This window comes from Lampetra planeri, chromosome 12, assembly GCF_965212315.1.
Source record: "Lampetra planeri chromosome 12, kcLamPlan1.2.h2, whole genome shotgun sequence".
Lineage (NCBI taxonomy): Eukaryota > Metazoa > Chordata > Hyperoartia > Petromyzontiformes > Petromyzontidae > Lampetra > Lampetra planeri.
In genome coordinates, this window is record NC_136118.1 from 11,176,619 (window position 1) to 11,196,319 (window position 19,701).

Below are 19,701 nucleotides of genomic sequence, written 5' to 3' on the forward strand. Positions count from 1 at the left end.
GTGTAACGACCTGGCCACAAATGATATCTGATCACGTGGAAATGTATAGGCAAACAAATATTACTCTTTTTGGTTCTTTCGGTAAAGTCACGTAGAAGGGAAGTAATAAAATAATAAAAATAAAACATTTTATTATGTTTTTTTTTATTATGTTTTATTATGTTTTATTTTTATTATTTTATTACTTCCCTTCTACGTGACTTTACCGAAAGAACCAAGAAGATGAATCCCTGCAGTCACGAAAGCTTTAAATCCAAATATTACTCTTTGGTTCTTTCGGTAAAGTCACGTAGGTATAAAATAAAATAAATTAAATCACGACGTTTCGACTGCAACACAAGCAATAATCATCATCTGATGATGATCGACTGCAACACAAGCGTCGATTATCATCAGATGATGATGATTGCTTGTGTTGCAGTCGAAACGTCGTGATTTAATTCATTTTATACCTACGTGACTTTACCGAAAGAACCAAAGAATATGGATCCCTGCAGTCACGAAAACTTCAAATCTAGATTCAACCAAATATTCCAAAGCACGTTGATTCTAAATGTGGAGAGAATAAAACCGGAGGACACGGAGAAAATCCACGCGACCACGGGGAGAGAGGCATGCAAACTCCAAATATACAGCAGCAGGCGTCAGGATCGAGATCGAATTCACGATCTCCTGTAGACCAGGCGAGGTAGTTAACATCTCGCCAACCGGGACGCTACCGAGGTACAGCAGACCTGAAATTACTTGCTCGCACCACTGCTAGCAAAGGGGCCTCCACTACTAGCAAGGAGGAGTTCTAGACAGCTCCCCTACTCTATCGCGTTATTGGCCTACTCTTCCACACTGACCAGACGCCTTTGAAGAGATGAGAAAACCCACAATTTACCCCGCTACACGCTACCTGCCGATCATCTCGTTTAGCGTTCTATAGTTGGACGCATCCCATGGCAAAATGTTGTGCAAGTGGTACAGCTGGTTGTTGAAGCCCGGGTGATTTTGATATACACACACACAGCAAGGTGTAACTGCGCATTAAACATGTAACCTGTGGTCAATTTAAACTGTTCCGAATCATTGTGGTGCAAGATATAAGTTACGTCCATGGTGTTAAAATACACAACATTTTGGTGATTAATAAGGGAGGTGTTAATGGGGCAAACATTGTTTATGACAAGATACTATACTAAAAATCCAAATTGACGAAAGGGTGCATTCAGGTTATTTTGGAGCCTGCTTTAAAGTACAAATCTTGATGTAAATAAATGACCGTATAGTCATGTTACAAGTATTTTTTTAAATTCAAGTCTGTGCTATGTGTACTTAATTTCCTTTGAAAAAAACATACATGTTTTGACCACCACATGCAAATTACATGAACCATGCTTTGTATAACCCCAGGTGACAAACTTGAGTCATGCAAAGCGTCGCTCCCTATTGGGTTATGGAATTTGGACATTCGCTCGTCACATTTGTAAGCCACACCTCTGAGCCCTCCCCTGACACACGCAGTCGAGTATATATATAAAACACACCTGTCTCGCCTCCACGACACTCACTGGCACTGCACAGCTTTCGCAGCTCTTCCCACAGCATCTCCAGCCGTGTCAAGCGCACCACATCATCTCCAGCCGTGTCAAGCGCATCACAGCATCGCCAGCCGTGTCAAGCGCATCACATCATCGCCAGCCGTGTCAAGCGCACCACAGCATCGCCAGCCGTGTCAAGCGCATCACAGCATCGCCAGCCGTGTCAAGCGCATCACAGCATCGCCAGCCGTGTCAAGCGCATCACATATCCTGCAGCCGTGTCAAGCGCATCACATCATCACCAGCCGTGTCAAGCGCATCACAGCATCTCCAGCCTTGTCAAGCGCACCACATCACCTCCAGCCGTGTCAAGCGCACCACATCACCTCCAGCCGTGTCAAGCGCACCACATCATCGCCAGCCGTGTCAAGCGCACCACGTCACCTGCAGCCGTGCGCAGCCTCCCCATGGCGGTGCGCCTCCAGTCGAGCTTCGGCAGTGGTCTCCGGGAGGAGTGCACGTGCTCCGTGTGCCTGGACATGTTCATCACGCCCTGCACGCTGCCGTGCGGCCACAGCTTCTGCCGCTCGTGCATCGAGACGCACTGGAGGGTGAACTGCTCGCGGAGCGGCTGCGACTGCCCGCAGTGCCGCCACGTGTTCCACAAGCGCCCCGCGCTCCAGACGAGCACCCCGCTGGCGAGCGTCATCGCGCAGCTCGGTCAGCGGTGCCCGTTCCGCGCCGCCGACGCCCTCGCGTTCATCTCGGCCGACCCGGCGCGCTCCTCCCCGCCCGCGCTCTCCTCCCTCTGCGGTCTGTGCACGATGTCGCGCGTGCCGGCGGCCAAGGCGTGCCTCACCTGCGAGGTGTCGTTCTGCGGCGAGCACCTGCGCATGCACGACGAGACGGCGGCGTTTACGCGCCAGCACCGGCTGCTGGAGCTGCCCGCGGCGGTGGCGGAGGGAGGAGGAGGAGGAGGCGGCGGTGCGCGCGGCGCGCTGGGCGTGTGCGGGCGGCACGGGCGGCCCCTGGAGTTCTTCTGCCGCTCGGACCTGGCGTGCGTGTGCGCGGCGTGCGTCAACGACGGCCTCTGCCAGGGACACGTGGTCGAGGAGCTGCAGCTGGCGGTCGGGGGAGCGCAGGTGAGAGATGGGATGGGGGAGGAGGGGGAGGAGGGGGTGTTGAACAACGCGACATTTTATTGTTTAGTTGGACAGGTTTTTACGAGGCAAACACAGTTGAAGATTCATAGTAAAGGTTTTCGCTGCTGCAATGACCAGCGGAGACGTCGTGCTCAAATTGTAAATGTTGTGGGTTTACTCTCCGACACACCGGTGTGCTGAAGTAGTCACGGATTGGCACGCATCGTGTACGTGACAAACCTGAACAAATGGTTGTGTCGGGGGGTGGTGGGTTAACGACGCATTTACGCGATATGACCCCCCAAAAATACCTTTGTTATGAATATTGGCCGCGAAAGCCTGTTTTAAAAATCTATATTGACTAGAGTGTGAATGCGACTGTGCAACATTAGAGGCGTTACATTTTTGACCACGCATGCACGGTGACATGGGATCACGAGGGCCGTTCAATTCGAACTCTGTGCCTTCGACAATCTAAACTGACCAGTGTGGTGAAGTATGGTAAATTAAATAATCCCCACAACCCACATAGGCGTGGTGAAGCCCTCATCTGGCAGTGGAATGACATAAGGGCTGTGCACATTTCCTCTCCAATGTTGATTTGCACTCGGGCTGATGTGGGCTATGCAGAACAATTTAAGAGCCACCTTTTTTGCTGTCTGTTGCCTTTGTGGGAGATGAACCGCCAAAGCCACTCGGTTCAATGCAGGAGCTCCGACACCTCCAGAATTTTGGAGAGAGAAAAAAACCGCACGGTTGTTCGTTCCATTTGCATGAATGTGTCAGCCAAATGACGTAAAGGCCACATGCTGCTGGCGATTTTCTTTTCTTGGGTTAGCTGCTTACGTGTAATTTCAGCAACGTCCGAGATATTGCACAATGTACGAGTTACATCACATGAAAGCCTCACGGCATGTCTGTTGATGGATGAGCGTTCAAGCCACAAAAGAGCAAAACATATCTGAATTTAATGAACAAAAAGTCCGTGCACATTATAAATCACTGTCAAGATACGTTTGTGGGGAGGGGGGGGAATGACATATTTCGAGTTGTCGGCATATACTACACCGTAAGCAAGCCCCCCCCCTTCTCGCATTGGCCGTGTGTAACATCACACTCGAAGCAGATCTTTTCCCCATATTGACTAAAACTATTTTATTCCATCAGGTATGGTAAGGCCCACTGAGATATACAGCTCTTTTCTAGAAGTGACCTGGGCCAGAAATGACAGCCTAACGAAGTGGCTTATCACGTGAAAAAATATAGCAGACAAATACTTTAAATGCACGTTTTTAAATGTGGAGGGAAAACCCGGAAGACCCGGAGAAAAATGCACACGACCACGGGGAGAACACGCAAACTCCAAATATACAGGCGTCAGGGTCGGGATCGAACCCACGACGTCCTGTATACCCGGCGAGGCTGTTAACATGTTGCCACCGCGGCTCCCCTATATATTAACGTTTTGTTATTCGTACAATGGTTTCCTATGTTAGCATTTTGTCAAATGTATGTGTTCATATATATCGATAGATATTCCATTCCTTGTTATGAAAATACAATGTCGCCTCTATAATCTCCTACTACTATACCTTCATGCCTGTTTTTGAACGGGACAGCCACAATCCAACACTCGATGAGTATTCACAAGTGTGTCTTGTTTTTATTTGCATTCAGATGGACCTAAAGCAGAAGAGACAAAAGCTTAAAGTCAAACAAATGACGGTGTCCAAGAGCAAAATCGAATATGAAATAGCCACCAAAGATATTATGGTGAGTTCTACTCATACAATCGTAGTCACTGATTTATTGAAAAAAAATTGTTACATTTTCATTATTATGATAGCAAGTAATGTCATATAGGCTCAGCGCAGATATAGTAATACTGTATAGTTTTAAATATTGGACATTTAGTTGAGCGTACAGGATACCAGTGGAGGAAGATAACGCAAAGCTTGCCACCACTTTGTTAATAAATTGGAAAGTATCATCCTGCTATGCACACAGCTACAAAAATCCTCGTATAGATTATTGCATTTCTTTTAACAACCAAATATGAAGATCAATGCAGCAGACAAGGGGACGATGTGGCAGGGATGGTATCCACCTGCCTTTGCTTATCAAATATCGATGTTGACCGGCAAAGTCGCCAGTTCGATTTGACCTCCCCGTGCAGGAGTTGAATCAACGGGGCAAGCCGATTAAATCCGCCCAATTGTGTCCACCCACCTGTACACATTTGTGCACCACAATTCGTGAATCAACAGATCGCGTGTGGTGAGATAATGTGCGGGTACTCCCACCACTTCAATGGTCTGACCAGCGTGGAAGAGTAGGCCAAAGTACCCTCTCGAGGGGGTTCTCTAGAGATCGTTGTAGCGGAGGTCCTTACACCAACAGCGGCGCAAGCCCAGCAATTGCACGGCTGCACCTTTACTTCCTTGACATTATTAACACACTATCTCGAAAGCGCATGAGGCCATTGTCAAAACCAAATGCTCCGCAGTGCATTGCAACGAATTAGGAGAATGCCCCCTGGCAGACGTGCACATTCCCAAAGGTGTCTCGCCGATCGTGTAGATTTTCTGAACAAGTCAGCACGGTTTTAATTTTGTCGGGATCAGAATTAGCAGGGCTGCGCCTTGACCTTACCGAACTTTCTCGCGTCGCGTGCGCGCTTGCAGGGTTCGTGCGTGTCCCTGAAGCTGGAGGTGGTGGACCGCTTTGGGCGGGCGCGCCGGGCTCTGGACGAGCGCGAGCGGGCGGCCGTCATCACCATCGAGATGGAGCAGAGCCGGCTGCTGGCGGTCGCCAACGACCGCATGGCGCAGCTCGAGCAGCAGCTCGTGGCGCTGCGGGAGGCGGAGGAGCAGCTCAACGCGCAGGGGGCCATGGGCGACGTGCTCGCCTTCATGCAGGTGAACGCGGCGGCACGGGGAGACGCGCCACTTGTAACGCAGCCGCTGTCGAAATAGTGCTCTGTCGATAGTCCATGCTCCCAGAGCCCCACGGGGGCAGCGCGCCGTGCGAGCGCGTGCCGACAGTTTCGACGGCGCAGGTTCAAATTTGGCGCGCGCATTGTAAACTGGTTCGCGTTGGCCAAGCATCACCCCGATGGTGGCGACGTTGCCTGAAAATTATTCGATTTAGAATTGCGCACGGCAACATTGCACCCCTCCCTACTGCGAACACCTGGCAAGACCCTCCTGAACAAGAGCTGAGACCCATTGAGGCTTTCCTGGGTAAATACAGTGGGAATAATAATACTTACATGTACATTTTGAATATGAATTGTGTATTTTTAGAAATTTCGGAATGCACCGATTGGCAATGTCTATTGCACTCGACATGGACAATTACGTCCGTGTGTCCGTAAAGATAGCGCTCATTGTTTAGTTACAGATGACAATTTGTTTGAGCTGTGTTGTTGAATTGTTCGCAACGCATTCCTTATACACTTAAGCTTTTAGAATGTGCCTCGTTTGTTAACAACTCATTGGTAGCCATTGATTCTACCGTTAACTGAAATCCTAAATGTAATACGCACCCAAAGATTAACGGCAGTAGTTGGTGACTATTAACTTTGGGGTGCGGGGTAGGAGGTGACTTTCAGAATAACAAGTGTTTGTTGTCAAATAAAAAAAAAATCCCGCTGCTACAGTGCTTTAAAGCAGAATGTATCAATGTTTCAAACAAGATCTGAAAGAGTAACCCTGTGGCTCATGCGTGCCTCTGTTAAAATGCTTAACACGCTGGTTAAATTGTAGTACTGACACATCTTGCATTTGGCGTGTGCGTGTTCGCAGGGTTACTCGTCTGCTTCGAAGAGGTAAGCTGTCAATGACTTCCTTTTCACTCACACGGTGTACAGTGCTGGTTATAATCAGATATGTGAATGACGAGAAAATGAATCGTAACAGAAACAAACAGTGCAGGGCACAAAACCATGAGTTTCAAACAACAACAGCACACGGAAACGTGTACCAGAAGTCCTCGGCCTCTGTGCGTTACGGAAAGTCCATCAGCAACTCCTGCCCAAAGTGACTGTGATCCTCTTGTCTTGGTGACCGAATGACAATGTGATCTGAGATAGGAAATGTATTATATTTCACCATTTTTCAACAAACTCCATCATCATTGGCTTAATAGAACCGCGAGACCGGTGACAATTGCCAGCAATTTGTTTGGTTCCCAGGTAAATCCCACTGAGCTCTTTTTCAGAGGACACATGGCCACACGTCACAGCTCCTCGAAGTGACTCGTCATGTGTGGGAATTTAAAGTAGACAAATCATCTAAACGCGTGTTTCTAAATGTGGAGGTAAAATACCGGAGGAACCGGGAGAAATTTCCGCACGATCGCGGCTAGAGAGACGCGCAAACTCCAGATATACAGCAGGCGTCAGGTTTGGGATCGAACCCACGACCTCCAGCACACCAGTCGAGAATCATAACGTCTCACAACCGTAGCACCCATTATTTTTCTTCTTTGCTCTATGCCATTTCCCCCCCCCCCACCCCCGATAGAAATGGCTCCCGTGGCGAGCGTGGAGTTTGACGTGTGGCTGAGTGGGGCGCTGTGTACCGTTGTTGTCTGCAGGGTGGAAGCGCTGGTTGGGCTGCCCAAGGATGAAGGTCCCACGCTGCAGGTGGAGACGCCAGCCGTGACCAGCATCAAGGCCTGGCTCGAGAGGCTCATCCGCACCCTGGATGGCAGCAAGGACACAAACGCCAACCTCAAGCTCATGTGTAAGCCCGGTGCACGCCACGCAGCCCGCACGGACGTGATGGCCACTGTGGTGGATATTATGGTCATTAGTGATGATGGATGTACATGATGGTTATTTTGTGATGATCACAATGATCTTACGATGGTTATTTATGGCGGTGATGATAGTTATTGGCAATGGTGGTGACAACCTTGAATGATAGTTATGGGTGGTGGTGATGATGATAATGATGTATGTATGTTGAATTTATTTCACACCGTACGAGGCCCACCATGCTAATCAAATTGTGCGGGGGAAGGGACAACTCATTGATGGTTATTCGTAATGATGATAGCAATGAGAATCACAATATAATTGTATCACGACGATTTCTGATAACAATAAGGAAGGTTAGTCAGTTTAACACGTAGGCTTTCGCGACCAATCTCATCCATCAGTTAGACTTCTCCACAAATCTGTCTGTCGCCTGATGAAGCTAGTTGTAATTATTGGCGAAACGTCGTACTCAGATTGTAAATGTTGCGGCTTGGCTCTCCAACACACCGGTGTGTTGTACTAGTGACGAATTGCCATGTTCTGTTTATGTGACAACCCTTATTAGTTGGCTGTGTCGGATGGTGGCAGGTTTATTTATATTTACGCGATCTAACCCAACCCCCCTCCTCACCCCCATATTATGGATGATATTGTTCGCGAAAGCCCTACTACTAGGCGTTAACAGTGACGTGTTGACGATGACGCTGACACGCAACTTGTGTCACGTGCAGACGGGCAGCTCGTGACGCTCGACCCCGACACGGCGAGCACCAGCCTCCTGCTGTCCCAGGACGGGCGCATGGCGGCCACCAGCTCACGCCGCCTCTCCTACCCCGAACGGCCTGAGCGCTTCGACCACTGGTGCCAGGTACTGTGCCGCGACCGCAAATCACGCATCGCACACCGAGCTCGTGCGGCGAATTCCTGCCAGCTATGCCAGGGACCACCAGTGACATGGAAAGGGGATCATCCATCACCAGGCAGCCCGTGCTTGCTAATGTCTGATCTTGCCTGCCAGTTTCACATTGGTGAAAGATATTTAAACTAAATGTTTTTTTTTTAAAACAGGTAAGACCCACTGAGTTAAAAATCTCTTTTTTTAGACGCGACCTGCCCACAAATGATAACTTAAACGAAGTTGCTTATCACATGGGAATTTATAGCAGCCAAATACTCATGCACGTTGATTCTAAATGTTTCTAAAGCTGCTCTGAGCTCCAATCAGACAGACTCCACACCACACCCCAAGAATCAGAATCTTTATTTTAGACTGGAGAAATCAGATGAGCTATAAAGTTATTTTTCACGGATGTCCCCACCCGCTCGTCTGCCCACTCAAAAGCGTGATGATTCTCGCACGGCCCCGCGAGCCTTAACCATGCAACAACGGGGAAGCAACTCTCTTGTTATATATTCAATTCTTTACAACTCACATTCTTTGGTCTTTCGGTAAAGTCATCTAGATTGGTTCAAAGAAAAATAAAACTTCGTTACCAAAAGACCAAAAGAATATGAATTCCTGCAGCCTCGAAAGCTTTAAGTCATGATTTTCCAACTCGTGTTTGTCTTTTAAAAAAAAAAAATTGTTATTTTCTTTGAACCTATCTTCGTGACTTTATCGAAAGACCCAAAGAATATGAATTCCTGCAGTCACGAAAGCTTTAAGTCAAGATTTTCCAACTCGTGTTTGTCTTTTTAAAAAAACTATGTTTTTGTTATTTTCTTTGAACCTATCTTCGTGACTTTATCAAAAGACCCAAAGAATATGAATTCCTGCAGTCACGAAAGCTTTAAGTCAAGATTTTCCAACTCGTGTTTGTCTTTTTAAAAAAACTATGTTTTTGTTATTTTCTTTGAACCTATCTTCGTGACTTTATCAAAAGACCCAAAGAATGTTTGCCTTATCTGCTGGGCCACGCTGTGGACGGTAGATGGCAGTGCAGCAAAAGTGTTGTGTTGTGTTTCCACATCCCCACGTCCACGGCTCCCACCGACACCGAGCCGCAGACTGATGTGAAGTGCGGTCAGATTACCAGCACAACATTCACGACGTGGGGGGAGGCCCTCATTACAGCCGTGAGTTGACAAAACGGCTGTGTAGGTGGACGTATTTCCTGTAGACGTGCCCTGGTGCGACAGGCGCACGAGTTTCAGTCGTGTTTTACTTCTAGCGGTGCCGTTTGGCTCTCCAACAATATTTTCGGGCAGTACCATTTAACTGCACGTGCTGGAAGCGTCCAGTTCTCCATACCAGTGGGGTGAAATTCACGCAGCAATTTTTTGAGCCCCCCGGCAAACGGAGCAAAACGTCGAACACTGTGCCGAACAACACGTGGTGACAACCCCACAAAAACCATACCACCCGGAGCGCATTCGAGCCGTGCTTTTATTTCTGCAATTGTTTTCTGGATAAAATAAGGATGAACCCGATCATGACTCCATGCCCATGACGTGCCCCCCCACCCCTCCCCCACAGGTGATGTGCCACCAGGCGTTCGCGAGTGGCCAGCGCTACTGGGCTGCGACCGTGAGCGGCGGGGACACGTGGCGCATCGGCGTCGCCTACGGCTCCATGGGGCGCAAGGGCAGCAGCGGCTCGAGTCTGCTGGGGCTGAACGGCGCGTCGTGGTGCCTCGCGCAAGCCCAGTGCGAGTGCGCTGCGTGGCACGACGAGAAGCACCAGTCGGTGGTCGTGGCCGAGCCGCCACGCACCGTCGGCGTCTTCCTGGACTACGGCGCCGGCGTGGTCACTTTCATCGACGCGGAGCGCATGGCCGAGCTGTACACCTTCCGCGCAAAGTTCACGCAGCCGCTCTACCCCGCGTTCCAGCTCGGTGGCAAGACCACGCTCGTCATCTGTCCCTGAGGGGCCGGCTTGTCGACGTTGCAAGCGGTGCTGCCGAACGCGCTGAGAAGTCGCCAAACGTGATTGGAACGTCGCGAGTTTCCGCGGGTCACTCGTTGCTGTTAGTGGGGTTTTTACGCAGCTTTGTCGCAAGATGCTGTCCACGGGCTTGATTGAGATGATGCGCAAGAGAATGATTGGTTAATGTTCCGAAGTGAAATGATGGATGGAATTGTTTATTTTGTGTGTGATGGTGATGATGGTTTGAGACTTAAGTACTGTGAACGTGGGAATTAGTTGACACCATGATTTCAAAGGTCAGCCAGGCAGCAATAATGAAGGTCACACGTCTGGAAAATGCCAATATACAGTGGTCTTCTAACGTAATAAAAGTTATTTGTACATAGTTGTATGCTATATTCCAGGTTAGTCGTACTTTCTAATATATTTACTCGTGTAAACGCACTTATTGTCGGAATGCTTGTAATAATCCACACTTTTTAAAAGTACAAGCTGGAGTGCTACATCTCCACAGGTGGAGTTGGTGTGGGTAGTAAGCGCTGTATGATTTAATATTTTCCGACGTCCTCCAACTTCGCTCCGCCACAACCCAACAGAGGGCGGAGAGTGGCAGGGACATGTTTTTCCAGAGCTCAGCCCCGGGCAGCACCGGCGCAAAAACACATTGTCCTGTGGGGGGAGCTGGTAGTAACGTTGGGTTGCTCGGTCAATGGCCAGGGTCAACAGCGGCGTGGTGTATTCCGCAAATATGCCCGACTGTGAGGGCGGGCACAAGCCGGCGTGAGTAGGTTAAACGTTGAGTTTTATAAGGGCACCACGGGGTGACCAGCCCCACCCAGCCCTCTCACCCCACCCAGCCCCTCCCTGCACGACGGACGGACACAATAATCCCCTGTGGGCTGGTGTAACCAGGAGGTTCCTACCAGTATAAATCACCCTGGGTATGCGCAGGTGGCTGGGGTCGTCCCACGCCTGATGCAACAAAAGTGCTTATACATGGCGTCATCACGGTATGCGGTTTTGTATTTTTACATAAAATATAACCTAAATTAAAATATATTGTGGAGTAAATGTATGCATTGTTTGAACTGTATGATCTTGAAGGTTCTGTATAATGAGCAATTGTGTAATGCACCTCGTATCTACAAATACCTTTTGAAGCAACGTGATTTGTTGCGTGTTTCAAGTGCCTATTCCTTTAACATGCACTCGTCTTCAGATATATCTCGTCTTTGACATGCACTTATTTCAGGGCACATTTCCATATTTTTTGTAACGCAGACGTTATTTTAAACGAGTGAATCTCATGCCCAATGCGAACATATTTAACCGTTAATGCAGAAAGGCCGAATCAACATCATGTGCCTGGCACTTCCCACCTTTTTTTTTATTACCAACCTAAAACTTATTCTATTACTAGGTAAAGCCCAGAGCTTTATAGCATTTTTTAAAGCAACCTGGCCACAAATGATAGCTCAACGAAAGTGGCTAATCACGTGGAAATTTAAGGCAGTGAAACGTGGAGGGGGGGAAAAAACTAAAAAATATTCAGACGTCAAGTTCGGGGATCGAACCCACGGCCTTGTGCATGCGAGGGTGGTAACATCTCGCTCCCATGGCGTTCCCTTCCCACCGTGTTTTAAAGCGACGATTGGGTGTGCGTCTCGTAATCCGGGAGTAGTTTGCGTGACCAGATTCGCCTTTGACAGGCGTCTTATAATCGGAAGAATGTGTTATCATCGTTGATGCGGTGGGTGCCCTGTGCTGCTGCAATTTGGTGTAGCGTTGCTTCAGCAGCAATCATTTACTTGAAATAGATGGGGAAGTTTGTGGAATAACCTTAGAATTATCTTTCTCTGGATGCGAACTCTATGCCCGGTTAGTGAAAATTGTATTTACACTTTAGGGTCAAATTGTGAATCACTATTATCAATTAGTGGTGTAAATCTTTTGCCGAGTAATTTAACGGCACGTCGATTGTATGTTATGTTCTGACAGGCGTCATGGATTTTAAAGTGCCAATGATAACACTTTTGGCAGGCTTGTGTTGTGTGAAATCCAGTTGAATTCACAGCTAAAACATCTTTATTCATACTTGAAGTACATCAAAGCCCATCGTGACGATATAATTGTGAAATTGAATTACAAAAGGATAACCGATATCGCGATCATCGTGAAAACTTGTATCGTTGAGCGAAATCGGCGGCAAATCTTAACACATTCGGTGACGCTGCGTTGGTGGTGGTACAAATGCAAAAATAACAAACTCAACACAGTCGTCGATAAGTGGCCTTAAAAAGTTTTAAAAAATGTAACGGACGACATTTCAGGCAATCGCCCTTCAGCTATTTTTTTTCAAGTTACGTTACAGGTACGCATTTATTGGGTTAGGATTTGGTTTCAGGAATAACGCAAGCTCTCTCCCCCGCGTCAGGGGTCCGGTCTAGTCCCAGTCTTTACCTCTCAACCCATGGTACGAAAGACCTACAAATTTTATTCAAACACAATCTATCCACTGTTGGACGAAGGCACCCCCCCCCCCAAGCCGTCGCCCTCTTGGGTTACCAAATCTACAGGGTGGACCAGATGTCTTGTGAGCCCCCCCCCCCATAACTAATTGACCCCCCAAACATGTTTTTGTTCCTTTGCATATTCATTTCTGTTTTAAATAAATCTTACTTAAAAAAATATATTAAGTTTTTGAAAATTAAATGGTCAATCACAAGCCATTGCCACACTTAACAAGGTGTTAGAAAGACATTTGTTGCAAGTGGGAGACGCAGTGGTAACCCTGATGCCTCAGCAAGCACGTGGGTTTCCTAGGGCCCCTGTGTAGAGTGTGTTCTCGCGTTACCGCCCACAGCTAAAACAATGTAACCGGTATTAGCCAAACATCGAAATGCTGAAAATCGCCCAATTCATATTACACAGGAACATCGATAACTTGGCGCGACTCTAACGAAAACATTTTGAGACGCAGCGAATCGTTGCGCTCATGTGACACGGCCAAGAGGCAGAGGAAACAAGAGAGCAAGAGATGTGGTCAATAAAAGTTGGAATCAACGACACGTGTGCTGCGCTTCTTGCAACTCAAGGAGATCGCCACACGTTAACAACGTGGAACGACAACCTTGTCGCCGCAACGCGTCACCCAATTTTCACACCACCCCCCGCAAACACTCAAAACTTTCTCTTGCACGGTTTCACCAGAACGCTGGATGGAGGCTGCAACCCCATGGCCGGCCGAGAAACAGGCTTGAGAAGGAGCCGACCTAAATTAAAAACGAAAACCATCCGCAACACATCACCAAACAATACAAAAAAACTGTCCAAAGCCTTCAAAAATTCGCGTGGTTCCCAAGTGCCACCACGTGGGCGTGTCCCTCCGTCTCGGCTCCACGTGGTTCTTGCCGCCCCGCCCCCTCGTGGTGGTCACGTGGTTCCTGGGCGTCTCGTGCAGCCCTGAAGCTGAATCGCACACACGGCGACAAGATGGGGATTAAGACGCAAGACGAAGGCCATCCACCCCCCCCAACACACACGTGTTGTTAGCATGTAACAAGATTTGTTGGGGAGGCAAGTTGCTGTTGGCGAGTGGCGCACGAGGGGGTGGCCGCCGCCACCACGCCCGGCCGCCTTTGTCTCCCCACCAGTGGCGACGTTTTTACATACCGCAAACCATTTGAGGCCGAGTCGACCTAGGGGAGGCGGCCCAGCACCGGGTTCAGATTGACCGTCATTGGTGCTGGTGGCCGTGAGCTGGAATCGAACGCGGGTTGCCGTGTTCGGAGGGCAGCGCGCTAACCGTTGCACCACCGCTCCCCCAAACTTTCCACAGCAAAGTGTTCGTCACTCATTTTCGGAGGGGTAGGGGAGACGCTTTCGCCGATAAGACATCACCCATAGATGTCAACCCATAGATGTCAACCTATACGGTTTACCCCGTATTCTTGTACAGGGAAATTCAATTTTCAGGTCCATACGGCGTACAGCCGTTTCATAACGGGCAACAATAATGATATAATGGTAGGTTTTTACCCTTTTAACTGGTACAAAACTGACACCTTTATTCAAGGCATCATGTTTGCAATGACCACAACACAAGTAGTCAATAAAGCAAACAAAAAGAAGCAACTCTGATAAGGATAATAATATGCACTGTCCTTGAAGTTGATTGGCCCACACCCGAGACGGCTTTCTTTAGAGCCTAGTCCCCATTGACACAAACATAATGATGTTTGTGTCTATTTGTTAGTGTTTCCCCCTTGTGATGGGACTTTGTAGGATGAACGTTGAGATGTATAAGGGGCACGGGGTGACCAATAAGGTCTGAATTGGTCTGTAATAAGGTAGGGGGCACTGATAGGGGGTTGACAGGTACGGTCACGAATTTTGTTGGTTGGGGGGCCGCCACACGTTTGAAATCATTGGGGCTTGACAGCAGCACGATGATGATGGGGGGTTTAACACGTTGGGTTTCGCGACCTCTTACTCGATCTAATCCAAAAAAAACCTTATGGATGATGGGGGGTTTCACCGTTTCTGTATTGTGGGGGGGGGGGGCCGCACTAAAGGCCACTTGCGATGAAGAACGCCGTTCCACGGTGTGGCCACGGTTTGCAACACTTGGCCTGTACACAAATAAACCCACAACACTCTCGGTGGATAAGTGACCTGGAGAACGGCACGAATATCAACTGAAAGGTTATGGGGGGAAAATAACGTGCAAACATGCATAAAGATTCGTACGAACCCTATTAATAATGAACAAAACCAATATTAATAATCCAAATACAACAATGAATAAATGTATGCGTGTATGTATGTTGAAAATGTTTCGCACCGTAGAAGCCAACCGCGTTTATAACATGATTATAATAAATTTCGATTTAAAGCTTTCGTGACTGCAGGAAATCATCTTCTTGGTTCTTTCGGTAAAGTCACGTAGAAGGGAAATAATAAAATAATAAAAATAAAACAAAATAATTCTCACGACGTTTCGGCCACAACGCAAGCAGCCGTCCTCAGGTGAAGAACAGGTCTGTCGGAAAGACAGCGGATGAGTGCGACAGCGTCTTTCCGACAGACCTGTTCTTCAGCTGAGGACGGCTGCTTGCGTTGTGGCCGAAACGTCGTGAGAATTATTTTATTATGTTTTATTTGTATTATTTTATTATTACCCTTCTACGTTACTTTACCGAAAGAACCAAGAAGATTAATATAATAGGCTAATATGTAAACTCACCTTTAATGATGCTCATAATGATGATGATGGCGACGCGAGTCCTTCTTGCGGATCATCACGGGAAGATCCCCGGGAGGAGCAGGGCGATCCTGGGTCCAGCTGGAGGTGCCGGGCAGTGGCTCGACGGGGATGGTGGTGGTGCTGTCGCAGACGGCGGATGAGTGCGATTGAAAGTAACTTGCGATTGGCATCCGCTTCGCCTTCCTCCAGAGGTCCTTGTAAACCTCCCGGTAGGGATCCAACACGGCGTCCATCTCCCTCTTGAATCGCACGCTCCGCTCCACCAGCGGGTCCGCCTCGAACACTTTGTCCTTAAGTTCCGACGCCAGTTGCATAATCTCTGCCAGCGTTTTCAAATTCAGCCGAGACTTACCGCTCGCATAATCCTCCTCCTCTTCTTCCCCATCATCACTCTCGCCATCGCCTGCCTTGATGCGTTCTTTAAGGTCCTCCTCCTCCTCGGGCAACTCCTCGGTGCGCGACTCTATGAGCACGACGAGATCGGCACCTTGCAGATCCTCGTGCGCTTCCTCCGCACCGACGGTCCTGGCCACCCCGGCAAGCCGACTCGGGTCGCCGTGGAGAGACGGCGAACCGGGCACGTCGCTGGCGCAGAGGAGACTCGGTCCGTCGTCGTCGTCGTTGGGCGCCTTCGATCCCGAGCGTTCCTCCTTGGCGATGTACGTCCTCGTGGGCATCTTCTTCCAAAACAAGCCCAGGTCGTCCACGTCTAACACCTGTCCGGGTTTGCAATCCTCATCCTCCTCGTCCACCACCTTCTTATGGCACACACGATAAGCCGCTTCATCAGCCACGGTATCCATCGACTCGCCGACCAACTTGACGTTTTGTAGCGAATATCGCTTCTTAAAGTTTTCGAACCATCCCTTACTCGCCGCAAATGGGGTGCGTGACTTTTTACCGCTGTTGTTGTTGCTGCTGCTGCTCTCGCCGCAAGAACTTTGCACCGAGCGCTCGTAAAACCGCAGGGCCCGGTCACGAATATCCACGCCGCTCAAGGGGACCCCCATCCGCGTCTGATCCTCGATCCAGAGATTCAGGGCCCTCTCCATCTTCTCCATGTGCGGGTCGCGGGTGTAGAACGACGCTCTCGCGGACCTGGGCACACATTCGCTCACGCTGGCACGGATGGCCACCTCGCTCTTCTTGATGTATCGCACCGTCGACTCGTTGACGCCGTAGAGACGACCCACCGACGCGGCGCTCTCACCCTGTGCCAGGCGGTCCAGCAAAGCGACCTTTTCACTCAGGGGCATGATCTTTTTCGCACGCTTCACCCGCTTCTTGGCCACCCTGTCGCCTCCCTTGCGCTTCGGGGCCATGGTCGACGGGGGTCAGGGGTCGGGCGGGGGACGAGTTTCAAAAAGGCAAAACAATAAATGCGTTCACAACTTCATCTTGCGAACGGTGCGGCTGGAGGTAGAGATAGAGAGAGCATCGTCCCACGAGTCACTGGCAGCACGGGGAACTCGATTGTCTAACACGCCGGGTCAACGATGTGCAGTCGTTCAACGCGGACAACGCGGTTTTCAAAAGCACCTAAAACGCGGTGAACATCACATTAACATCTCCCCACCACCACCGTTGTAGAAATGCTTCACCATTCCGCAACGACAAGGCGTGAAAGTATCGTCAAAGAGGAGGAGAAGAAGCTCGCAACGACATCCACTGATTAGCCACGGTGGGTGCAGCAGCAGCAGGAGCAGCAGCAGGAGGAGCAGCAGCACCGGCGGGGATTGCGGTGCCCGCGTGGGGGCCCAGGCGGCGGGCGGCAGGGGGGCGTGGGGGACGAGGGGGTCGGCATCTTGCCGCCCTCCTCCTGCTGCTGCTGCCGCCTGCACTGCCATGCGTCGCACCCGGCACCGATTCGCCGCCTCTCGGATTTCCGTGGAGAGAAGACAACAACAACAACGACAACAACAACCACCACCACTAGTCGCCCTAAGGTCAAACAAACAAAAAGGAAACTCGCTGAAACAAAAAGGCGCGCACGCCGCCAGCGACAATCAACGTGGGGGGAGGAGGGGGAGGCGATGGGGGGTGGGGGGGAGGAGGGGAACCCGAGGGGGATGGGGGGAGGAGGGGGGGGGGCGAGGGGGGTGGGGGGAGGAGGGGGAGGCGATGGGGGGTGGGGGGGGAGGCGATGGGGGGTGGGGGGGAGGAGGGGAACCCGAGGGGGATGGGGGGAGGAGGGGGGGGCGAGGGGGGTGGGGGGGAGGAGGGGGTGGGGCGAGGGGGGTGGGGGGGAGGAGGGGGTGGGGCGAGGGGGGTGGGGGGAGGAGGGGGAGGACCGAGGCGGGTGGGGCCCGAGAGGGGTGGAGGAGGGGGGGCCCGAGGAGGGTGGGGGGGAGGAGGGGGGGAGGCGAGGGGGGTGGGAGGGCCGAGGGGGGAAGCGGGGGGCGAGGGGGTGGGGGGAGAAGGGGGGGGATCCGAGGGGGAGTGTGCGCGGTGCTGCTGGCGGCAATAAAAGTTGTTTAAAAGTCAAAAGTCTCTCTCTGTCGTCTTGCACCGTAGCGGCGTGCAGACCCCGACGGTGCCCCCCCCCCCTTGACCCCCACACCCCCCTTGACCTCCACACCCCCCCCCCTCATCTTTAAGGGGCGGGCGCGGCGGCCGAGGAGGGAGGGGCCGAGTGCTCGTGACCACGCCCCCTCCCTCCCACCGGGAGTTCGCCCTCTCCCTTCCCGCAAATTCTTCGCATTTTTTTTAAACATTCAGATTAACACCTCGTAGTAAGTCGGCTTTCCCCACCAATATCATGCATAATACACGTTTTATGGGTTAGATCGCGTAAATATATAAATGTGTCGTTGAACCCGCCACCACCCGACACAGCCAACTAGTAAGGGTTGTCACGTCAACAGAACGTGGCCAATTCGTCACTAAAACAGCACTAGTGTGTAGTGTAGTGTATAATGTAGTGTATAGTACTGTAGTGTATAGTAGTGTAGTGTATAGAGTGTAGTGTATAGTGTAGTGTATAGTAATGTGTATAGTGTAGTGTATAGTAGTGTAGTGTAAAGTGTATTATACTAGTACAGCACCACCGCTGTGTTGGAGAGCAAAGCCACAACATTTTCAACGTTAAATGTTGACGTGACAAACCTTACTAATTGGCTGTATCGGGTGGTGGCGGGTTTAACGACACACATTTACGCGATCAAACCAAAAGACAAAGTTTAATGGATTATTGTGTGTGTGTATATTCTATATTTTCCACACAATTCTCAACCGCCGGTCAGAAATAACAAAAATCCTTGCGGGGATCGATTCAACATTAATTTGTCGCGATTATCGAGAGCAGTCGGCAGAGGAGAATGTTGATGGAGCAGCCTGAACACGACAACACATTCTTGTTTGCCGTATAGCAGCAAAGCCCAAGGCTGATGGCGATTGGGCTCGCTCCGTGAATCCAAAGGATTTGGACTCGTGGCCCTAACATCGACTTGGGGAGGACGGTTTAATCGATTATTAATTATTCAACGGACCCAAATCAATATTGACCGGTCAATATTGATCCTTTTTTTTGGTCAAACCTGGCGACAGGGTCAATTAAAGGCTGATGAAAAAAATCTGATTTGCTGAAACAAATTTTTTTCTATTATTTTTTACTTTTTAAGAGCGCCCCGGTGTTACGCCACACCGATTTACCACCAAAGTCCAAATATGGAAGTCGCTCCGCCCCTCTCCCCCCTTGTGATTGGTGAAGGCGGGTGCCCCCCCCCCCCCCCCCTTGTGATTGAAGGGGGGTGACTCCCCTGTGTGACCCCCCCCCGTGCCCTCCACTTGTGATTGGTGAATGGGAGGTGCCCCTCCCACTTGTGTAACCCCCCCCGTGTCCCCCCTTGTGATTGGTGAAGGGGAGGTACCCCTCCCCCTTGTGTAACTCCCTCCCGTGCCCTCCACTTGTGATTGGTGAATGAGGATGCCCCTCCCCCCTGTGTGACCCCCCCCGTGTCCCCCCTTGTGATTGGTGAAGGAGGGTGCCCCTCTCCCTTGTGTAACCCCCCACCGTGTCCCCCCCGTGGGATTGGTGAAGGGGGGGGGTACCCCGTCCCCCTTCCCTTACAGGCCACGCCCCTCAGGCGGAAGCCACGCCCCTCAGGCGGAAGCCACGCCCCTCAGGAGGAAGCCAC

General features: G+C 50.3%; 2 protein-coding genes across 2 annotated transcripts; one reads left to right on the forward strand and one right to left on the reverse strand.

Moving 5' to 3' along the window:
- Nucleotides 1-378: 378 nt before the first annotated feature.
- LOC144721693 (tripartite motif-containing protein 14-like) lies at nt 379-13,362 on the forward strand. The gene is made up of 7 exons (XM_078599541.1): nt 379-2,668; nt 4,346-4,441; nt 5,353-5,586; nt 6,475-6,497; nt 7,268-7,416; nt 8,165-8,301; nt 9,910-13,362. The coding sequence occupies exons 1-7, from the start codon at nt 1,994-1,996 to the stop codon at nt 10,297-10,299; spliced, it is 1,704 nt and encodes a 567-aa protein (XP_078455667.1). The 5' UTR covers nt 379-1,993; the 3' UTR covers nt 10,300-13,362.
- LOC144721694 (uncharacterized) lies at nt 12,342-17,597 on the reverse strand. The gene is made up of 2 exons (XM_078599542.1): nt 15,545-17,597; nt 12,342-13,767 (listed from the first exon to the last, which is right to left on the reverse strand). Exon 1 carries the CDS (start codon nt 16,885-16,887, stop codon nt 15,547-15,549), a length of 1,341 nt encoding a protein of 446 aa, XP_078455668.1. The 5' UTR covers nt 16,888-17,597; the 3' UTR covers nt 12,342-13,767; nt 15,545-15,546.
- Between the last annotated feature and the right edge of the window lie 2,104 nt (nt 17,598-19,701).

What these genes read in the sequence shown, in the direction of transcription:
- LOC144721693 (XM_078599541.1), top strand. Translation starts at nt 1,994, where the DNA reads ATGGCGGTGCGCCTCCAGTCGAGCTTCGGCAGTGGTCTCCGGGAGGAG. An exon ending in ACGTGCTCGCCTTCATGCAG is followed by an intron (nt 5,587 to 6,474) that starts GTGAACGCGGCG and finishes GCGTGTTCGCAG; the next exon opens with GGTTACTCGTCTGCTTCGAA. An exon ending in GCTTCGACCACTGGTGCCAG is followed by an intron (nt 8,302 to 9,909) that starts GTACTGTGCCGC and finishes CCTCCCCCACAG; the next exon opens with GTGATGTGCCACCAGGCGTT.
- LOC144721694 (XM_078599542.1), bottom strand. Translation starts at nt 16,887, where the DNA reads ATGGCCCCGAAGCGCAAGGGAGGCGACAGGGTGGCCAAGAAGCGGGTG.